General features: G+C 45.3%; 1 protein-coding gene across 2 annotated transcripts in view; it reads right to left on the minus strand.

The window, feature by feature from the left end:
* RANBP3L (RAN binding protein 3 like) overlaps positions 1 to 19,400 on the minus strand; it is a 172,966-nt gene that overhangs the window by 56,185 nt on the left and 97,381 nt on the right. For both annotated transcript variants that reach the window (XM_069221043.1, XM_069221035.1), the window contains one exon: positions 3,190 to 3,271. In XM_069221043.1, coding sequence (XP_069077144.1) covers positions 3,190 to 3,271 — 82 coding nt within the window. The remainder of the gene's footprint in view (positions 1 to 3,189; positions 3,272 to 19,400) is intronic.

Raw genomic sequence — 19,400 nt, forward strand, 5'->3', positions numbered from 1 at the left:
ATGTAATCTCATTAATAATAATAATGTTGTTGGTTTCAAGAGCCATTGAGGCAAATGGTTGGTTTGGATATTGGTAGTACTGTTTTAGGGTATGGGTTGTCAGAAAAATACAGCACTGTGCTGATGGATTACTATTCAAGTGGCTGGAGGTCAAATTTTAGATATAAAGACAGACGGTGTGAAGAACTTTTTAGTTCATGTGTTTGCTAAGGAGCACTGATCATCACTGACAATGGTCCACAATTTGAAGACCACTTACTAGAATTCTTACAGCACTATGGAATACACAGTTACAAGATATCCTTGTACTTTCCCAGGAAAATGGGTTAGTACAACCCCCTAATTGAGAATTTGGGTGAAAGTTTGCAATCAGTGTCTCCAATCTGATTTAATGGTAAAGAGGAGGTACGCAAGATTCTTTGGAACTATAGGACAGCACCTCATTCAGCTACTGGTGAGTAGCCTTTTTGTTTGCTGCCTCGGAGGAAGCAGTGCCTCAAAATGTACCTAACCTGGAAGGGTACAAACAGAAAGAGGGTGCTGCAAGAGGAAGTGGTAGCTATAAGTCAAATTGTATCTACAATTCAAATGAAAAACTGTTGTCGTCAAGAGAAGAGAACCTGGGGCCAGATGTAGCAAAGGGTTTTACCCATTCTACGTCTATGGGAAAATGTGTTCATACATATGGCCCTAGATGTGCTCCAAGTTTTAAACTGAGTAACTTAGTTTTTGTAGAAAGGAAGTCTCTGAAAGGAGAGTTAAAAAGAAACAAACAGCGTGTACCTCAAGGGTTCTGTGATTATCAACAGCATTAAAGAGATGCTCATGTAATGCATGTTTACATATACATATTGAATTTTGTAAGTAGTTCAATTTGTTGTTACTGTCAAAGTGCTTTACACAGAAAAACACATACATATTTAGTATATGGGTAACCAGAATATTTTATTTAATTATTAAGGAGTGAGAGGTGTTGGGAAGGAAGAGAGTGAGGTATGCAGCCACTTCCATAGAGCAAATACAATAACCAACAGAACTATATCAGCAGTTATTTTACTTTATATGTAGTGATAATCAAAGTTGGACAAGTATGTCACTAGATTTCCCAGCAGCCTACACTGTCATTTATCTAACTACACCGATCTTTATGAGGTACATCCCTCTCAGGACATCTTCTGATGTGCCTGTTGGCTAATCTGCCTCAGAAACTTAAGGTAGCGCAAGTTTTCCTCTAAATGAGCGCATTTTTTCCACTAATTGCATACATGCGCACACGTTGTTGGTCTGTATATGCTCTAGAGGAAAGACAGACCTACTGGCTTAGCCAATTCATGTTTGAGAACTGGCTCCAAAGTAAGACCTAGAAGACTGTGTGATTATTAAATAAGGATCAGACTACACCCTTTTGCCATTCATAATAGCATGCCTAAAAAGAGGTTTCCGGTGTGCTACACAAAATTGCAGATCTGTGTTTGGGCAAGTACATCTAAGACCTATTCTTTCTTTAACCAACATAGTCATTCTGATTATAATTGTTGTATGTTACTGCACTATTTTAGTTTGTGACTTCGGTTAATGGATACATTCTATGGAATTTGTATTCCCATTCTCCCTATATCATTCCATTTTGTGAATGCTCACCTGCAAACAGTTTCCAGGTATCACATTAAGTCGCAGAAATCCAAAGAAGGACAGATTTCGCTACTGGAAACCAACTGTCTTAAGTTATTGAACAGTGCTCATCAGTAATATAACGCTGCTACATGTTTTGCTGACAATAATGTTTCATGATCTAATCAGACTTATTTGTCATTTGGTGTCACGATGAGAGTCATGCTCAGCACTAGAAAGGTTTGGAGGGAAAAAGAAGAGATAAGGTAGCATAAGACAGCCCACGATGAATTCTCATTATCTGCTCTGATCTGCTATGTGACAGATACAGTCAGCTAGAGCCAAAAAGTATGACCTTTTATAAATTTGATAGATTTTTAGGTACTGCGCAATGTGTCTGGTGGGAAAAGAGCTTTTGTGGACTTACCAAAAATGTACGGGGGCTTATGGCCCATAGATTGCTAACTATTAGTTGACTTTATTGTCCTTCTCATTTGCTTGCCTCTTAGTCAATGGCTTTCCTGGTCATAGCTTGTTCACCTTATGTTTGTACCTCACCTAGAGAATCTTTTCCATGATTTTGACTGGCTGGCTTGTATTCTTCCACTCCTCCCTTTTAGGAAACTTTTTATGAGTTTGGTTACCCACTCTACAAAAGTGCATGTATTTTCTAGCTCTTTCCCTTGTGTGCTCCCCGTAAGTACTGCTCCCAGCACTCGTGTTGTTCTTACACATGTTTTTTATCTCTTGGGTACTTTCCCCCCAGATCCTCCACGCTCTGTGTTGCTCTCTTCCTCGTGTCATTCTCCCCCGCATTGCTCTCACCCTTGTCTGGGTCTCCAACCTCTCCCCATGCTGCTGCTACCTCTCGCTGTCACTTGTGTTTCTTCCCCCAACTGTATATACCTGTCTCCCTTGTGTGCTGATTTTCCTATCCTTCCACCCACTCTTACATTGCACCTCAGGCCCCTCATCGTCCTTTTTAAAAAAATTATTTATGAGCTACGTAGAGTCGGGCATCTTAGATGGGTAAACAAAAAAGCAAATGGTAACCACATTGTTCCAGTTCACGTGCATGGATTGAGACACATCCGCATACATATGTTATCACACATGCGTGCACCAGCAGAAGTACATGACCACCCACAGCAGTCGTGTCACCCTACCTTTCTGCATCAGGAAAAGGCATTTTATTTTTATCTACGCTGTACAATATTGACAAAAGGGGATTATCCCAAAGGCGGCACCACTGACTTTGCCAAGGCTTGTTCGGAACAGTGCATTTTTATAATTATTTACCAAGGCTTCAGGATGCCTGCCTTTATTAGCCAACAATTTAGTAAAAGCCACTATTTATATAGCAGATGTCACAAACCTTGGAACTCAAAGAACGAACATGTTTCTTTCTCACGTGGGGTAAAGAGAGGTATTATTGGGGCTCGCCAGCGCCTTCATTCTTTTCCCCCTGGGAGTTTAACATTACTTTACAATGTGTATGATTCTTTTACAAGTGTATAGGCAAATAATGCAGGCAACTCCATAACCTGTTACCACAGCACACAGTAAAACAGCTCTTACTTTGTGGGATGGCCGTTTGGAGTGCAGATTCTCGCTTATACTGGGCAGCCTCAATCTGACAGTCAGACGATTTTTTTGGACTCTGGAAATTTCAGAAACGCAATACTTGAAAAATGAATAGCTAGACGACATAAGATTATTATATAGACATTGCAAGTATTTTCCATTTTACACAGTTTTTCAGACAATATCGAAAAAATGAAGTATGGGCAACCATCTTTGAAGTAGAGGTAGGAGAATTAACCAAGTATGCCATTGCCTCTTCCTGTGGGGAAGGCTTAATTAAATCCTGATGCAAAACGATTGGCAGTTCGGGCTGGAGTGCTCCCATTGGGAGCAGAGTCAAGACTGATTTGCATATAGCTGGTCCGAACTGGGGTGACGTGGCAAGCAAAATAACGATGGATTAAACCCAGATCTGTGACTGGGGGTGAGTGTTTGAAAAGTTTCAACACACCATCCATCATTTCATTTTACTTTGTGATACTGCCTTGTGCGCCATAAGTGGCTAGGGTGTTCCCAGATGTGGGTCTCTTACTTGATGCGCCACTGGATTCAAGCTAACCTGGCCGATGAAGGGGAATACCCTGAAGGGGAATACCCTGAAACCGGTCCTAGGATGCTTGAATCCTATCCAGGGAGGACCTGGCTTGGCAGTTCGGGAGAAGAGTCAAGATTGATTTGCATATAGCTGGGTCCAAACTGGGGTGACTATGGATTAAACCAAGATCTGTGACTGGGGGTGAGTGTTTGAAAAGTTTGCGTCCATCATTTTATTTTATTTTGTTACATTAAATCCTGAACCAAATCCAAAACTATAGTAAGCTAGTCTTCACTTAGCATTTAAATATTGTGCCAGAGTTCTGAAAAACTGCAGGTTGCCTAATGTTTAAGCTGGAACTTAAAACCACCCAGACTTGGCACTGAGAATCTACAATGGGCATTACACTACTAAATGTGCCTGGAATGAGTCAGGTAGTGTGCAGTGACACTTCAGAGTAACTCTAAACCCTCTCAGATATGACATACAGATGGCAAGAATATGGGCCATTTAAGACACATTTCAGTAAATAAGCACATGTAGATGATTGATTGTTGCCACAGTAAAATAAATGCAGGTTTACTGTTCATTGTGGTGCACTTCACAGGGCATATGTGATGCCATCAGCAAGGGTGATGACTTACGTTTATACTTCTTTTTCACATGTGAAAATCATATAATTGGAAATTTTACTTATACAATTCAACAATGTTGGCAATAAAATGTACTAGAAAGCAGCATAGTTCTCAGCATTCTCCCCATCCCCAAGAAGACAGCATTTTAGACAAGACTTCAAAAATCACATGTGCAAAGTTATTTACATTGTATTGTCAACGTTTCATAAATACCCAACACATCAAGTGGCAACAGCTGCTATCTGAACAATGTTTGCAATATCGTTTTCTTTTCATTTATTTAATTGTTGTTAGCCTATCCGGCCATAACAATAATCACACAATAAATATCAATCCATCACATTCGGTAAAAATCACATTAAATAAAACATCTCAGTAGAAAGGGAAACTGTGCTTGAGTTTTTGATTTAACATGTGCCGAAATGTATCCGATTTACCCTACATTATCATAAAACATAATATATAGCCATAATTTACATAAAAACTTAACTTATTCTAGAAAAACATTATAAATCTAATATTTAAATATCTTGTTCTGGCACAAATCATTTGGGACCTAGCAGTGCCTGCCAACCGTTTAATAGAAGCCCGAGGCCTAACCCAGTTTTACACCACCCTGCACCGATTTCCCAAGCTGGATAGCTATGGGATAACATAGGCAGTTATACTTGTGCCGACTGTGCGTGCATTGATGAACGTAACTTCCATGTTTCCAAGATATAAGTTGAAACCTTTGTCACGATGTGTTTCTCGTCTGATCGCATACATAACACTTCCGCCTCCTTGCACCTCCTAACTCCGTAGGATCTAAAAAGTGGACGTAAATACAATTTGCGGAGTTTAAGCGTAAAGGGACATAATAAAAGGAAGTGGGAAAGTGTTTCTGGGCCACCATGAAGACATGGACAACATTCTAATCTACCCAGAGGAGCGGGTTGCCATCTGTTGGCCACCGCCGTCACAGGTAGTGTGCCCATACGGAATTTAAAATAGAGAACCCTTTTTTCCTCCGGATAAATACTGTCTATGAATATTGCTGGTTTAAGCTCTTGGTTAAACAAAATGTAGCGCTTAAGTGAAGGGCTAAGTGACTCACACATAATCTCAGTCTTTTGCTCCCAATATGCCTTTTTTATGACACCTAAACTAGGCCTTCTGATTTTTTCTGGATGGAGCCAGAGGTCTCCCTGGCCGATAGCAGCCAGGGTAGTTGAGATATGTTTGAACCAGGGCAATTTCCGATGGCTTTGTAGCTTCATGATGTCCTTAAGTACGTCTCTATATGGTTTGAGTTCCTCTTTTGACCAAATACAGATCCAGTATCTTACTGGAGCCAGAGCAATGTAGTCCTCAACCTTTCTCATTTGAAGATCAATTCTTATTGCGTTCATTGGTGTGGCATTGCCTAAACAAAGTAATCGGCGTAAAAATTTATTCTCTGTTACTTGTATTGATGGAGTCTTTCGGAATCCCCAGATCTCTGCGCTGTAAAGTGCTGCAGCTCTTGCTTTTGTTTTGTATGCAAGCAGTGCAGAACTCACAGAATGGTTGCCTGTAGCTTTTGCAAATCTGAGTACTGCTTCAGCTTGTTGGGCCAAGGAGATGCTACTTTTATAGATTTGTGGTTTCCATGTCTGTTTTTCGTCTAATCTGCAACCCAGGTAATCATAAGTAGCCACTCGGGCTAAAGGCTTGTTGTTTGCCCTAAAGGTCGATTGCATCGTCTGTTTTTGGTTAAGAATCATAAACTTTGTTTTCCCCTCGTTGATTACCATGCTCCTTGAGGTGCAAAATGATTCGAAACCCCTGAGTAGTCGATGCATTGCTATCTCCGTTCTTGCCAGTAGTACAGCGTCATCAGCAAAGAGCAGGATAGGTATGCTTTCATTGGCTAGTTTTGGCACATCCAGATTTAATTCCCTCAGGACTTGACTTACTTCATTTATATAACAATTGAATAAGGTTGGGGCCAAAACACAGCCTTGTTTTACGCCTCGCTCGATTGGAATTTCTGCCGTATAATCATTTCTCGTGGTGTATCTGACCCTGGCAGTATTTCCTGTATGCAATAGAATTAACAGCCTTAACATTTTTACCTGTATGCCCATTTCCGACAATAACTGCCATAGTGTTTGGCGGTTTACGCTGTCAAAGGCTGTTTGAAGATCCACAAAGACCAGATATAATGGACAATCTTTAAGGGTGGCGTATTTAGCGCAGATCATGTTTAGCTTAAAAAGTTGATCTGTTGTACTTTGGCCTCTCCTAAAACCAGCTTGGTGTGCTGATATTAAATCTCCATTGTAGGAAGTTGGCTCTGTATGTGCTATTTCAAAGTAAGGAATAGCATGCACAGAGTCCAAGGGTTCCCCTTAGAGGTAAAATAGTGGTAAAAAGAGATAATACTAATGCTCTATTTTGTGGTAGTGTGGTCGAGCAGTAGGCTTATCCAAGGAGTAGTGTTAAGCATTTGTTGTACATACACATAGACAATAAATGAGGTACACACACTCAGAGACAAATCCAGCCAATAGGTTTGGTTATAGAAAAATATCTTTTCTTAGTTTATTTTAGGAACCACAGGTTCAAATTTAACATGTAATATCTTGTTTGAAAGGTATTGCAGGTAAGTACATTAGGAACTTTGAATCATTTCAATTGCATGTATACTTTTCAAGTTATTCACAAATAGCTATTTTAAAAGTGGACACTTAGTGCAATTTTCACAGTTCCTGGGGGAGGTAAGTTTTTGTTAGTTTTACCAGGTAAGTAAGACACTTACAGGGTTCAGTTCTTGGTCCAAGGTAGCCCACCGTTGGGGGTTCAGAGCAACCCCAAAGTTACCACACCAGCAGCTCAGGGCCGGTCAGGTGCAGAGTTCAAAGTGGTGCCCAAACCGCATAGGCTTCAATGGAGAGAAGGGGGTGCCCCGGTTCCGGTCTGCTTGCAGGTAAGTACCCGCGTCTTCGGAGTGCAGACCAGGGGGGTTTTGTAGGGCACCGGGGGGGACACAAGCCCACACAGAAATTTCACCCTCAGCGGCGCGGGGGCGGCCGGGTGCAGTGTTAGAACAAGCGTCGGGTTCGCAATGTAAGCCAATGAGAGATCAAGGGATCTCTTCAGCGCTGCAGGCAGGCAAGGGGGGGCTTCCTCGGGGAAACCTCCACTTGGGCAAGGGAGAGGGACTCCTGGGGGTCACTTCTGCAGTGAAAGTCCGGTCCTTCAGGTCCTGGGGGCTGCGGGTGCAGGGTCTTTTCCAGGCGTCGGGACAAGTTTCTTGGAAACAGCTGATGTCTTGTTTTTTAATGAATTCAACCCAGTCCTTATCTTCCATTTTGTTTTTTAAGCCTGCAATGTTCCAGCTTAGAATTTTTAATATAGGACTAGTTTTATCTTTTGTGTTCAAGCCGTCCATTTTTTGCTACAAGCTTCTAGATGGTTGCTCTTCGCGATTCTGTGACTGTGGGGGATTGCCCCTGCTGTTTCTAGGGGAATTGGCCAACAGGCAGAACCTCATATTACTCAGATTTATTCGTTCAGGGAGTTGTTGTTTGGAGCTAATTGCTCCCTGGAGTATCGAACCAGAATTGCCTTTTACCTTTTGCCTACCCAACATGTTTTGGTTTGAAGCTTTTTCGAGAAATATTGTTGGATATGGTTCCTTTTGTGGAATAGCAATGGATATTCCCCAGGTCTTCATCATGTTAGAACATTTTATGATCTGTTCTGCTATCCAAGGTGAGGCCCAGACTGTTTCTGTAAATCCCCGTTCTCTAATTCTTTTTTTGGTATGAATCTTACTGAGAGGAGGTCTTTGGATGTTACATTCTGTACGGCTGGCAGGGAGTTGACCAAATGTAGGATATTAGACCTGTTCAGGATGTCGTGACTTCCTCTTGAGGAGTACTCTGGGATAAACGTGATCATGGCTTCAAGCTCTTTAGTTATTTCAGTACAGATCTCAGTATGCCCACCACCTCCATGCGACCGTCTTCCTTGGAGTTCATTATCTTCATTTTGTCTGTCATGAGTGGTAACTGCCCGACTAGTCAATGTTCGTTCTACCTGGCCTTTTTCCCTCCCAAGTTGCAACTCTTTATTCCTATCTTCTTCATAAGGTTGCCTTTTTGGAGGCCAGTTATCCCTTTTTTCTTTGGTTTCCAGGTCCAGTGCTGGGCGCGGTAGGGCAAGCGAATCAGTGATCCACCCAGGCTGGTTTCTGAGATTGTGATTTCCAGGGCTAACCTGAGAGCAATATTTTACCTTTGTCCGGGGTGCGGGAACTGGGGCTATTGTGTTGTCCACGCACATGGTTGTTCTTATACTTTGTTTGCTTCCTATGTACTCTGGGGTCTCTGCCCTTCTGCTTTCACCTATGCTGTTATCTTGTTCTACCCCCTCAGTAATGGAGTTCGGAAGCTGCTGGCATTTTCCATAGTGGTCTCCTACTATATTTGAGTAATGTACCTGGGCTGAGTGTTCTATTTTTATAGCTGGGAGGTACTTATCGATGCCGGTACTTGATTTTGATGTTTCTGGGCTCCATTTGGGTTGTCCATTGACTAGGGGGTCGTTTACCTCATTTGCCCCATGATTTGTTCCAGGATCTTTTTCAGACCACCTTCCTTTATCTAAGTCATGCCCAGATGCTTGGTGTCCCCTGGGGCCAGTGGGTATACGGTTTATATGGGAATGGTGAGTGCAACTTTTGTCGCACAGTAATCCAGGATTTTTATTTATAAAATTAATGACTTTGTCAGTAGGTTTCTCAAGACTCTCAGACTTAATGCTTTCATCTCTTTGCTGCTGTTGGGCAGTCTCATCACCTGTGTTCCTGATTTCTCCTATTGGGCTTATCTGTTGTAGCATGTTTAAAACCTTTTTTGCTGGTGCTTTTTTATTTCCTCTAGCTTTCTTCCATGTGTTTTTCCATCTGCCTATTGGTTGAGGCCTTTTACTCGGGGTCCTTTTTACTACTGTATTTGGGGCTTTGGTTCCAAGTTCAGGACTTCCGTTGGTTCTCTCCATCTTGTCTGTCTGATTTTTTGCATCTGGGCAATTCTCTCGTCCTGGGCCAGAGTGCCTTTCTCTATCTTCTCTGTCTGTTGGCCTTTCAATTAATCTAGATTCAGTTTTTCCTGACTCGTAATTGCACACCTGTGTGCTTTTAAGGCTATGTTTGCAATCTTCGATTATGTCTTTGATTACTTTCGGGACTTCCAGTAATTTTTCCAGCAGTGGTCCACAGGCTTGTCTGTCCGTCTTGTCCATCTTGTCAGCCACTGCCTGGTGCAACAGGTTTTCCCTTATTACGCCCTCTACTAGGGCCATCCTGTAATCTATAGACTGTATTGAGGTTGTAAATTGTTTAGTCAGCTCAAGTTGATCGTCGAATTTTTGAGACTGGGCCATGATCGTTGTTGCAATTGAGCCCAGTGTTGTACATATAACTTTCATGATGCTAAGAATTGGTTGATCTAATGAAGGGTCATCTCTGTTTCCCCAATTTTGCCCACTTTGCTCGTTGGTTATCTGGCCTTCTAGGTTCTTATCTTCCTCTCCTCTGTGGCCTTTTATTATGCTACCTTCCAGAAAGTTTAGATCTTCTGATGTTATACTGTTTAGTTGGGGGTCTATATTGCCAATAACAGAGTTGTCAGGCGAGGAAAATTGGCTTTCGCAGGGAGGCTGTGGCGCTGAAAGTTTATGGGTCTGTTTAGATGGTAATTGATCTATTTCCGGACCCATTATATTCTGGAGTGCTATAGATTCTGCTTGGGCACATCGTGGAGGGAATGTTAATGAGAGATTCCCGGAGTTTGATAGTCCCATTTGGGGTTCAGGATAAAGTGATTTGTTGCTTTTTCTTTGCTCTCCCGAAAAGTTGCCCCACTTTGGGAAGTTATTTGACTCCACTTCGCCATCCCCAAGGGGGTTATTCATTGGACAGGATAGTCGCGATAAACCAGCCAATTGCTGCTGGAATAGGCGAGTGTCCTGGAGCCCGGTCTCTGATAGCTCCAGTTCACCCCCCCCCCCACGTTGTTGCCACCCTTTTCCTCCGATGGCTGTAATGGGTGTAATGGGAGGTCACTGGCTTTGGAACTTTACATTTGCAGCTGTTCGGAGTTTAAGTTCACTTGGTTATAGTAGTTAGTAATGGTGTTTATTTTTAATCTAGTTTTCCTTACTCCCGTGATTCCACCCGGGCCCGGGTACATCGGTGTATACTGTTGTCTCCTACACAGAGGACTTGCAAGGCCCCCCACAGTTTCTCCTGCTGTTTCTCCTGCGTACAGTAATGCACACCCCATGTCATCGGAGTCAGTATGGGCTGGCAGCCGAGGCACTGACACCGCTTCTGGTATCCCACCCAACACTTCTCCTGGCTCGCGTTCGCTTTCGTCGCCGGGAATCCCGATTTGGACACCCTCTGCTGTGTCCTCTCCTAGATTTATGAATCCCCCCTGGGATAACTGGATGATTCTGGGGTCCTGGTCCTGGTCTAACCCCAGACCTTGTGAACTGTTGAATTCCTGCTCTGATCTTTGGAATTTCACTAGGTGAATGAGCGCCTCGTTGGCCTCCCTGGCCTTCTTTGTTTTTGCTCGTGTCCCAACCATCTTCGAGGGCTTCTCCGTTCACCGTTCGCCGCCCCCCCCCCTCCCCCTGGCTCCTTGGTTCCTTACTAGCTTCCTTCCTTCCTTACTTAGTCTTTAGGATAGACCACCAGCCGTACCACCAACAACAACGCCAGGTCCAAGGCCAAGGCTAAAGCTAGGGCTAGAGCCGGGGCTGGGTGGGGCTGGGTGAGACGACGCGACGCGACTAAGCACCAGCACCGGGGCTGGGACCGGAGGGCCGGAGCCGAGGGTAGAAACTGAGGGGGGATCAAATGGCCAAGAAGTGTCCCGTACGACAGGATCTGAACAGGGACCCCTCCCCAAAAACAGCCAGACCAGCTGCTCACCGGTCTCTCCCGGTCTCTCCCGGTCTGCTCACCTGGTCTGGTCTGCGTCTGCAGGGGGTCCACAGGGGGTCCGCAGGGGAGGCAGCAAGACTCCTTCAGGCTCCCTTCTGGCTCGTTTCTGGCTCCTTTCTGGCTCCTCCTGGCTCCTAGCACCCCAATCCGCGCCAATACAACAACAACTCTGCGCCGGAAAGGAGCAGGGGAGGCACCCTCACCCTCAGCCGGAATACAGCCAGAATACAGCCGGGGTACACACCGGCAAAAGTCCTCCTCCGGCCCCCAAGGTCGCCGCAGCAGCAGCGGTGGTGCGTTCGCGGCTCACACTCCGCAGCGGATCCAAGACGTGAGCCACCCGGCACCTGCGTCCACCGACATCGTCAACAGCGGCTGTCTCACTTGTCACAAGTCCCTCACAGAGCCTTTCCAAACCTCTCGGAGTCTGCAATATCTAATGACTTCTGGTATGCAGTTTGCAATTTTAGGATTGTTGGTCAATGAATACAGAAAGTGTCATTCCTTAGTAATGAGACATACTTTTAGTTGAATATTGTTATAGAATTAGAAGCTGTGCACAGACGTCAAAAGAGACGTTTTCCAAACCCATGCATACAAAAAACTTAAGTAAACATATTCTAAAAGTTTACGATGAGGGCGGAGTATTTTGCCAAGGAAGCTGGTGAACCCACCTTTTTCTGCATACTGTGGCAAAAATAAATCCCATTCCTGAGTCCTTTTTATTTTGCTAACAAGCTAATAAAAAGCAGTATGTTCTAGAAGCATACCACAATGGATATATCCCACTGTATAAACAACCGATGAGACAGTTTCTTAAGTACCTCTGTTAATGCAAATGGCTTGAATTCTTCTATTTGACAAAATCGAATCATATTGTTTTTCAGAATACAATAAAAAGAGTACAGGTTCTGGTGGTAACCTCTGCACCAAAATTTGATTTAACCTGTATGTAGGAAGTTGGCTCTGTATGTGCTATTTCAAAGTAAGGAATAGCATGCACAGAGTCCAAGGGTTCCCCTTAGAGGTAAGATAGTGGCAAAAAGAGATAATACTAATGCTCTATTTTGTGGTAGTGTGGTCGAGCAGTAGGCTTATCCAAGGAGTAGTGTTAAGCATTTGTTGTACATACACATAGACAATAAATGAGGTACACACACTCAGAGACAAATCCAGCCAATAGGTTTGGTTATAGAAAAATATATTTTCTTAGTTTATTTTAAGAACCACAGGTTCCAATTTAACATGTAATATCTTGTTTGAAAGGTATTGCAGGTAAGTACATTAGGAACTTTGGACTCTTCAGCAGCTTGCTGCCTAAGGCCTTCAAGAGAGGGACAGGTTTCTTGTCCCTTACACAGCTCCTCCCTTGAGGGTCCCCCTGGGCCTAAGAGCTCAACCTGATAAGGTTCAAGCTCCAAAGGCTCAGTTCCCTCAGAGGGCAGAACTTCTTCCTGAGAATAGAGGTTCCCTTTCTTTTGCTGTGTTGTAGTTGGTTTCCCAACTGACTTTCCTGTTCTCTTGGTAGGCTGGGCCATTCTTTCAGACTCCAGCTCTACTTGTTCACCCTGTGCCTTGCATTGTGCTCTTGTTTTCACACACACCAGTTCAGGGATACCCAGCATTGCTGCATGGGTTTTTAGTTCTACCTCAGCCCATGCTGAGGACTCCAGGTCATTTCCAAGCAGACAGTCCACTGGGATATTTGAGGAGACCACCACCTGTTTCAGGCCATTGACCCCTCCCCATTCTAAAGTAACCATTGCCATGGGATGTACTTTTCTCTGATTGTCAGCGTTGGTGACTGTGTAAGTTTTTCCAGTCAGGTATTGGCCGGGGGAAACCAGTTTCTCTGTCACCATGGTGACACTGGCACCTGTATCCCTCAGGCCCTCTATTCTAGTCCCATTAATTAAGAGTTGCTGTCTGTATTTTTGCATGTTAGGCGGCCAGACAGCTAGTGTGGCTAAATCCACCCCACCCTCAGAAACTAGGGTAGCTTCAGTGTGGACCCTGATTTGCTCTGGGCACACTGTTGATCCCACTTGGAGACTAGCCATACCAGTGTTACCTGGATGGGAGTTTGGAGTGGAACCTTTCTTGGGACAGGCCTTGTCTCCAGTTTGGTGTCCATGCTGTTTACAGCTATGACACCAGGCCTTTTTGGGATCAAAGTTTTTACCCTTGTACCCATTGTTTTGTGAAGAGGCTCTGGGCCCACCCTCCTGTGCAGGTTTTTGGGGGCCTGTAGAAGACTCTTTACTATTTTTAGTTTTGGTTGTCTCATCACCCTTCCCCTGGGGAGTCTTTGTGACCCCTTTCTTTTGGTCACCCCCTGTTGAAGTCTTGGACACCCTTGTCTTGACCCAATGGTCCGCCTTCTTTCCCAATTCTTGGGGAGAAATTGGTCCTAGGTCTACCAGATGCTGATGCAGTTTATCATTGAAACAATTACTTAACAGGTGTTCTTTCACAAATAAATTGTACAGCCCATCATAATTACTTACACCACTGCCTTGAATCCAACCATCTAGTGTTTTCACTGAGTAGTCAACAAAGTCAACCCAGGTCTGGCTCGAGGATTTTTGAGCCCCCCTGAACCTAATCCTGTACTCCTCAGTGGAGAATCCAAAGCCCTCAATCAGGGTACCCTTCATGAGGTCATAAGATTCTGCATCTTTTCCAGAGAGTGTGAGGAGTCTATCCCTACACTTTCCAGTGAACATTTCCCAAAGGAGAGCACCCCAGTGAGATCTGTTCACTTTTCTGGTTACACAAGCCCTCTCAAAAGCTGTGAACCACTTGGTGATGTCATCACCATCTTCAAATTTTGTCACAATCCCTTTGGGGATTTTTAACATGTCAGGAGAATCTCTGACCCTATTTATATTGCTGCCACCATTGATGGGTCCTAGGCCCATCTCTTGTCTTTCCCTTTCTATGGCTAGGAGCTGTCTCTCTAAAGCCAATCTTTTGGCCATCCTGGCTAACAGGAGGTCATCTTCACTGAGAGCATCCTCAGTGATTTCAGAAATGTGGGACCCTCCTGTGAGGGACTCACTATTTCTGACTAACACAGTTGGAGACAGGACTTGAGGGGTCCTGTTCTCCCTATTTAGGACTGGAGGAGGGACATTGGCCTCCAAGTCACTAATTTCTTCCTCTGTGATGTCATCATCAGAGGGGTTGGCTTTTTCAAACTCTGCCAACAGCTCCTGGAGCTGAATTTTGGTAGGTCTGGAGCCAATGGTTATTTTTTTGATATTACAGAGAGACCTTAGCTCCCTCATCTTAAGATGGAGGTAAGGTGTGGTGTCGAGTTCCACCACCTGCATCTCTGTATCAGACATTATTCTGCTAAGAGTTGGAATACTTTTTAAAGAATCTAAAACTGTTTCTAGAATCTAATTTCAAACTTTTAACAAACTTTTAAACTCTAAAAGACAATGCTAAACAGGGACTTAACACACAAGGCCCTAGCAGGACTTTTAAGAATTTAGAAAAATTTCAAATTGCAAAAATGAATTTCTAATGACAATTTTGGAATTTGTCGTGTGATCAGGTATTGGCTGAGTAGTCCAGCAAATGCAAAGTCTTGTACCCCACTGCTGATCCACCAATGTAGGAAGTTGGCTCTGTATGTGCTATTTCAAAGTAAGGAATAGCATGCACAGAGTCCAAGGGTTCCCCTTAGAGGTAAGATAGTGGCAAAAAGAGATAATACTAATGCTCTATTTTGTGGTAGTGTGGTCGAGCAGTAGGCTTATCCAAGGAGTAGTGTTAAGCATTTGTTGTACATACACATAGACAATAAATGAGGTACACACACTCAGAGACAAATCCAGCCAATAGGTTTGGTTATAGAAAAATATCTTTTCTTAGTTTATTTTAAGAACCACAGGTTCAAAGTTAACATGTAATATCTTGTTCGAAAGGTATTGCAGGTAAGTACTTTAGGAACTTCAAATCATCAAAATTGCATGTATACTTTTCAAGTTATTCACAAATAGCTGGTTTAAAAGTGGACACAGTGCAATTTTCACAGTTCCTAGGGGAGGTAAGTATTTGTTAGGTTAACCAGGTAAGTAAGACACTTACAGGGCTTAGTTCTTGGTCCACGGTAGCCCACCGTTGGGGGTTCAGAGCAACCCCAAAGTCACCACACCAGCAGCTCAGGGCCGGTCAGGTGCAGAGTTCAAAGTGGTGCCCAAAACACATAGGCTAGAATGGAGAGAAGGGGGTGCCCCGGTTCCGGTCTGCTTGCAGGTAAGTACCCGCGTCTTCGGAGGGCAGACCAGGGGGGTTTTGTAGGGCACCGGGGGGGGCACAAGTCCACACAGAAATTTCACCCTCAGCGGCGCGGGGCGGCCGGGTGCAGTGTAGAAACAAGCGTCGGATTCGCAATGTTAGCCTATGAGAGATCTCGGGATCTCTTCAGCGCTGCAGGCAGGCAAGGGGGGGATTCCTCGGGGAAACCTCCACTTGGGCAAGGGAGAGGGACTCCTGGGGGTCACTTCTCCAGTGAAAGTCCGGTCCTTCAGGTCCTGGGGGCTGCGGGTGCAGGGTCTCTCCCAGGCGTCGGGACTTTGGATTCAAAGAGTCGCGGTCAGGGGAAGCCTCGGGATTCCCTCTGCAGGCGGCGCTGTGGGGGCTCAGGGGGGACAGGTTTTGGTACTCACAGTATCAGAGTAGTCCTGGGGTCCCTCCTGAGGTGTTGGATCGCCACCAGCCGAGTCGGGGTCGCCGGGTGCAGTGTTGCAAGTCTCACGCTTCTTGCGAGAGCTTGCAGGGTTCTTTAAAGCTGCTGGAAACAAAGTTGCAGCTTTTCTTGGAGCAGGTCCGCTGTCCTCGGGAGTTTCTTGTCTTTTCGAAGCAGGGGCAGTCCTCAGAGGATGTCGAGGTCGCTGGTCCCTTTGGAAGGCGTCGCTGGAGCAGGATCTTTGGAAGGCAGGAGACAGGCCGGTGAGTTTCTGGAGCCAAGGCAGATGTCGTCTTCTGGTCTTCCTCTGCAGGGGTTTTCAGCTAGGCAGTCCTTCTTCTTGTAGTTGCAGGAATCTAATTTTCTAGGGTTCCGGGTAGCCCTTAAATACTAAATATAAGGGCGTGTTTAGGTCTGGGGGGTTAGTAGCCAATGGCTACTAGCCCTGAGGGTGGGTACACCCTCTTTGTGCCTCCTCCCAAGGGGAGGGGGTCACAATCCTAACCCTATTGGGGGAATCCTCCATCTGCAAGATGGAGGATTTCTAAAAGTTAGAGTCACTTCAGCTCAGGACACCTTAGGGGCTGTCCTGACTGGCCAGTGACTCCTCCTTGTTTTTCTCATTATTTTCTCCGGCCTTGCCGCCAAAAGTGGGGCCTGGCCGGAGGGGGCGGGCAACTCCACTAGCTGGAGTGTCCTGCTGGGTTGGCACAAAGGAGGTGAGCCTTTGAGGCTCACCGCCAGGTGTGACAATTCCTGCCTGGGGGAGGTGTTAGCATCTCCACCCAGTGCAGGCTTTGTTACTGGCCTCAGAGTGACAAAGGCACTCTCCCCATGGGGCCAGCAACATGTCTCGGTTTGTGGCAGGCTGCTAAAACTAGTCAGCCTACACAGATAGTCGGTTAAGTTTCAGGGGGCACCTCTAAGGTGCCCTCTGTGGTGTATTTTACAATAAAATGTACACTGGCATCAGTGTGCATTTATTGTGCTGAGAAGTTTGATACCAAACTTCCCAGTTTTCAGTGTAGCCATTATGGTGCTGTGGAGTTCGTGTTTGACAGACTCCCAGACCATATACTCTTATGGCTACCCTGCACTTACAATGTCTAAGGTTTTGTTTAGACACTGTAGGGGTACCATGCTCATGCACTGGTACCCTCACCTATGGTATAGTGCACCCTGCCTTAGGGCTGTAAGGCCTGCTAGAGGGGTGGCTTACCTATACTGCATAGGCAGTGAGAGGCTGGCATGGCACCCTGAGGGGAGTGCCATGTCGACTTACTCGTTTTGTCCTCACTAGCACACACAAGCTGGCAAGCAGTGTGTCTGTGCTGAGTGAGAGGTCTCCAGGGTGGCATAAGACATGCTGCAGCCCTTAGAGGCCTTCCTTGGCATCAGGGCCCTTGGTACTAGAAGTACCAGTTACAAGGGACTTATCTGGATGCCAGGGTCTGCCAATTGTGGATACAAAAGTACAGGTTAGGGAAAGAACACTGGTGCTGGGGCCTGGTTAGCAGGCCTCAGCACACTTTCAATTGTAAACATAGCATCAGCAAAGGCAAAAAGTCAGGGGGCAACCATGCCAAGGAGGCATTTCCTTACACAACCCCCCCCCAAACGAAAGAGGATGAGACTAACCTTTCCCAAGAGAGTCTTCATTTTCTAAGTGGAAGAACCTGGAAAGGCCATCTGCATTGGCATGGGCAGTCCCAGGTCTGTGTTCCACTATAAAGTCCATTCCCTGTAGGGAGATGGACCACCTCAACAGTTTAGGATTTTCACCTTTCATTTGCATCAGCCATTTGAGAGGTCTGTGGTCAGTTTGAACTAGGAAGTGAGTCCCAAAGAGGTATGGTCTCAGCTTCTTCAGGGACCAAACCACAGCAAAGGCCTCCCTCTCAATGGCACTCCAACGCTGCTCCCTGGGGAGTAACCTCCTGCTAATGAAAGCAACAGGCTGGTCAAGGCCATCATCATTTGTTTGGGACAAAACTGCCCCTATCCCATGTTCAGAGGCATCAGTCTGCACAATGAACTGCTTAGAATAGTCTGGAGCTTTTAGAACTGGTGCTGAGCACATTGCTTGTTTCAGGGTGTCAAAGGCCTGTTGGCATTCCACAGTCCAGTTCACTTTCTTGGGCATTTTCTTGGAGGTGAGTTCAGTGAGGGCTGTCACAATGGATCCATATCCCTTCACAAACCTCCTGTAATACCCAGTCAAGCCAAGGAATGCCCTGACTTGAGTCTGGGTTTTTGGAGCTACCCAGTCCAGAATAGTCTGGATCTTGGGTTGGAGTGGCTGAACTTGGCCTCCACCTACAAGGTGGCCCAAGTAAACCACAGTTCCCTGCCCTATCTGGCATTTGGATGCCTTGATAGAGAGGCCTGCAGATTGCAGAGCCTTCAAAACCTTCTTCAGGTGGACCAGGTGATCCTGCCAGGTGGAGCTAAAGACAGCAATATCATCAAGATAAGCTGTGCTAAAGGACTCCAAGCCAGCAAGGACTTGATTCACCAACCTTTGGAAGGTGGCAGGGGCATTCTTTAAACCAAAGGGCATAACAGTAAACTGATAATGCCCATCAGGTGTGGAGAATGCTGTTTTCTCTTTTGCTCCAGGTGCCATTTTTATTTGCCAGTACCCTGCTGTCAAGTCAAAGGTACTTAAGAATTTGGCAGCACCTAATTTGTCTATGAGCTCATCAGCTCTTGGAATTGGATGAGCATCTGTCTTGGTGACAGAATTGAGCCCTCTGTAGTCCACACAAAACCTCATCTCTTTCTTTCCATCTTTGGTGTGAGGTTTGGGGACTAAGACCACTGGGCTAGCCCAGGGGCTGTCAGAGCGCTCAATTACTCCCAATTCCAGCATCTTGTGGACTTCCACCTTGATGCTTTCTTTAACATGGTCAGATTGTCTAAAGATTTTGTTCTTGACAGGCATGCTGTCTCCTGTGTCCACATCATGGGTACACAGGTGTGTCTGACCAGGGGTTAAGGAGAAGAGTTCAGGAAACTGTTGTAGGACTCTCCTACAATCAGCTTGCTGTTGGCCAGAGAGGGTGTCTGAGTAGATCACTCCATCTACTGTGCCATCTTTTGGGTCTGATGACAGAAGATCAGGGAGAGGTTCACTCTCTGCCTCCTGATCCTCATCTGTTACCATCAACAGATTGACATCAGCCCTGTCGTGGAAGAGCTTAAGGCGGTTTACATGGATCACCCTCTTGGGGCTCCTGCTTGTGCCCAGGTCCACCAGGTAGGTGACCTGACTCTTCCTTTCTAGTACTGGGTAAGGGCCACTCCATTTGTCCTGGAGTGCCCTGGGAGCCACAGGCTCCAGAACCCAGACTT

This window comes from Pleurodeles waltl, chromosome 1_1 (genome assembly GCF_031143425.1).
Source record: "Pleurodeles waltl isolate 20211129_DDA chromosome 1_1, aPleWal1.hap1.20221129, whole genome shotgun sequence".
Classification (NCBI taxonomy): domain Eukaryota; kingdom Metazoa; phylum Chordata; class Amphibia; order Caudata; family Salamandridae; genus Pleurodeles; species Pleurodeles waltl.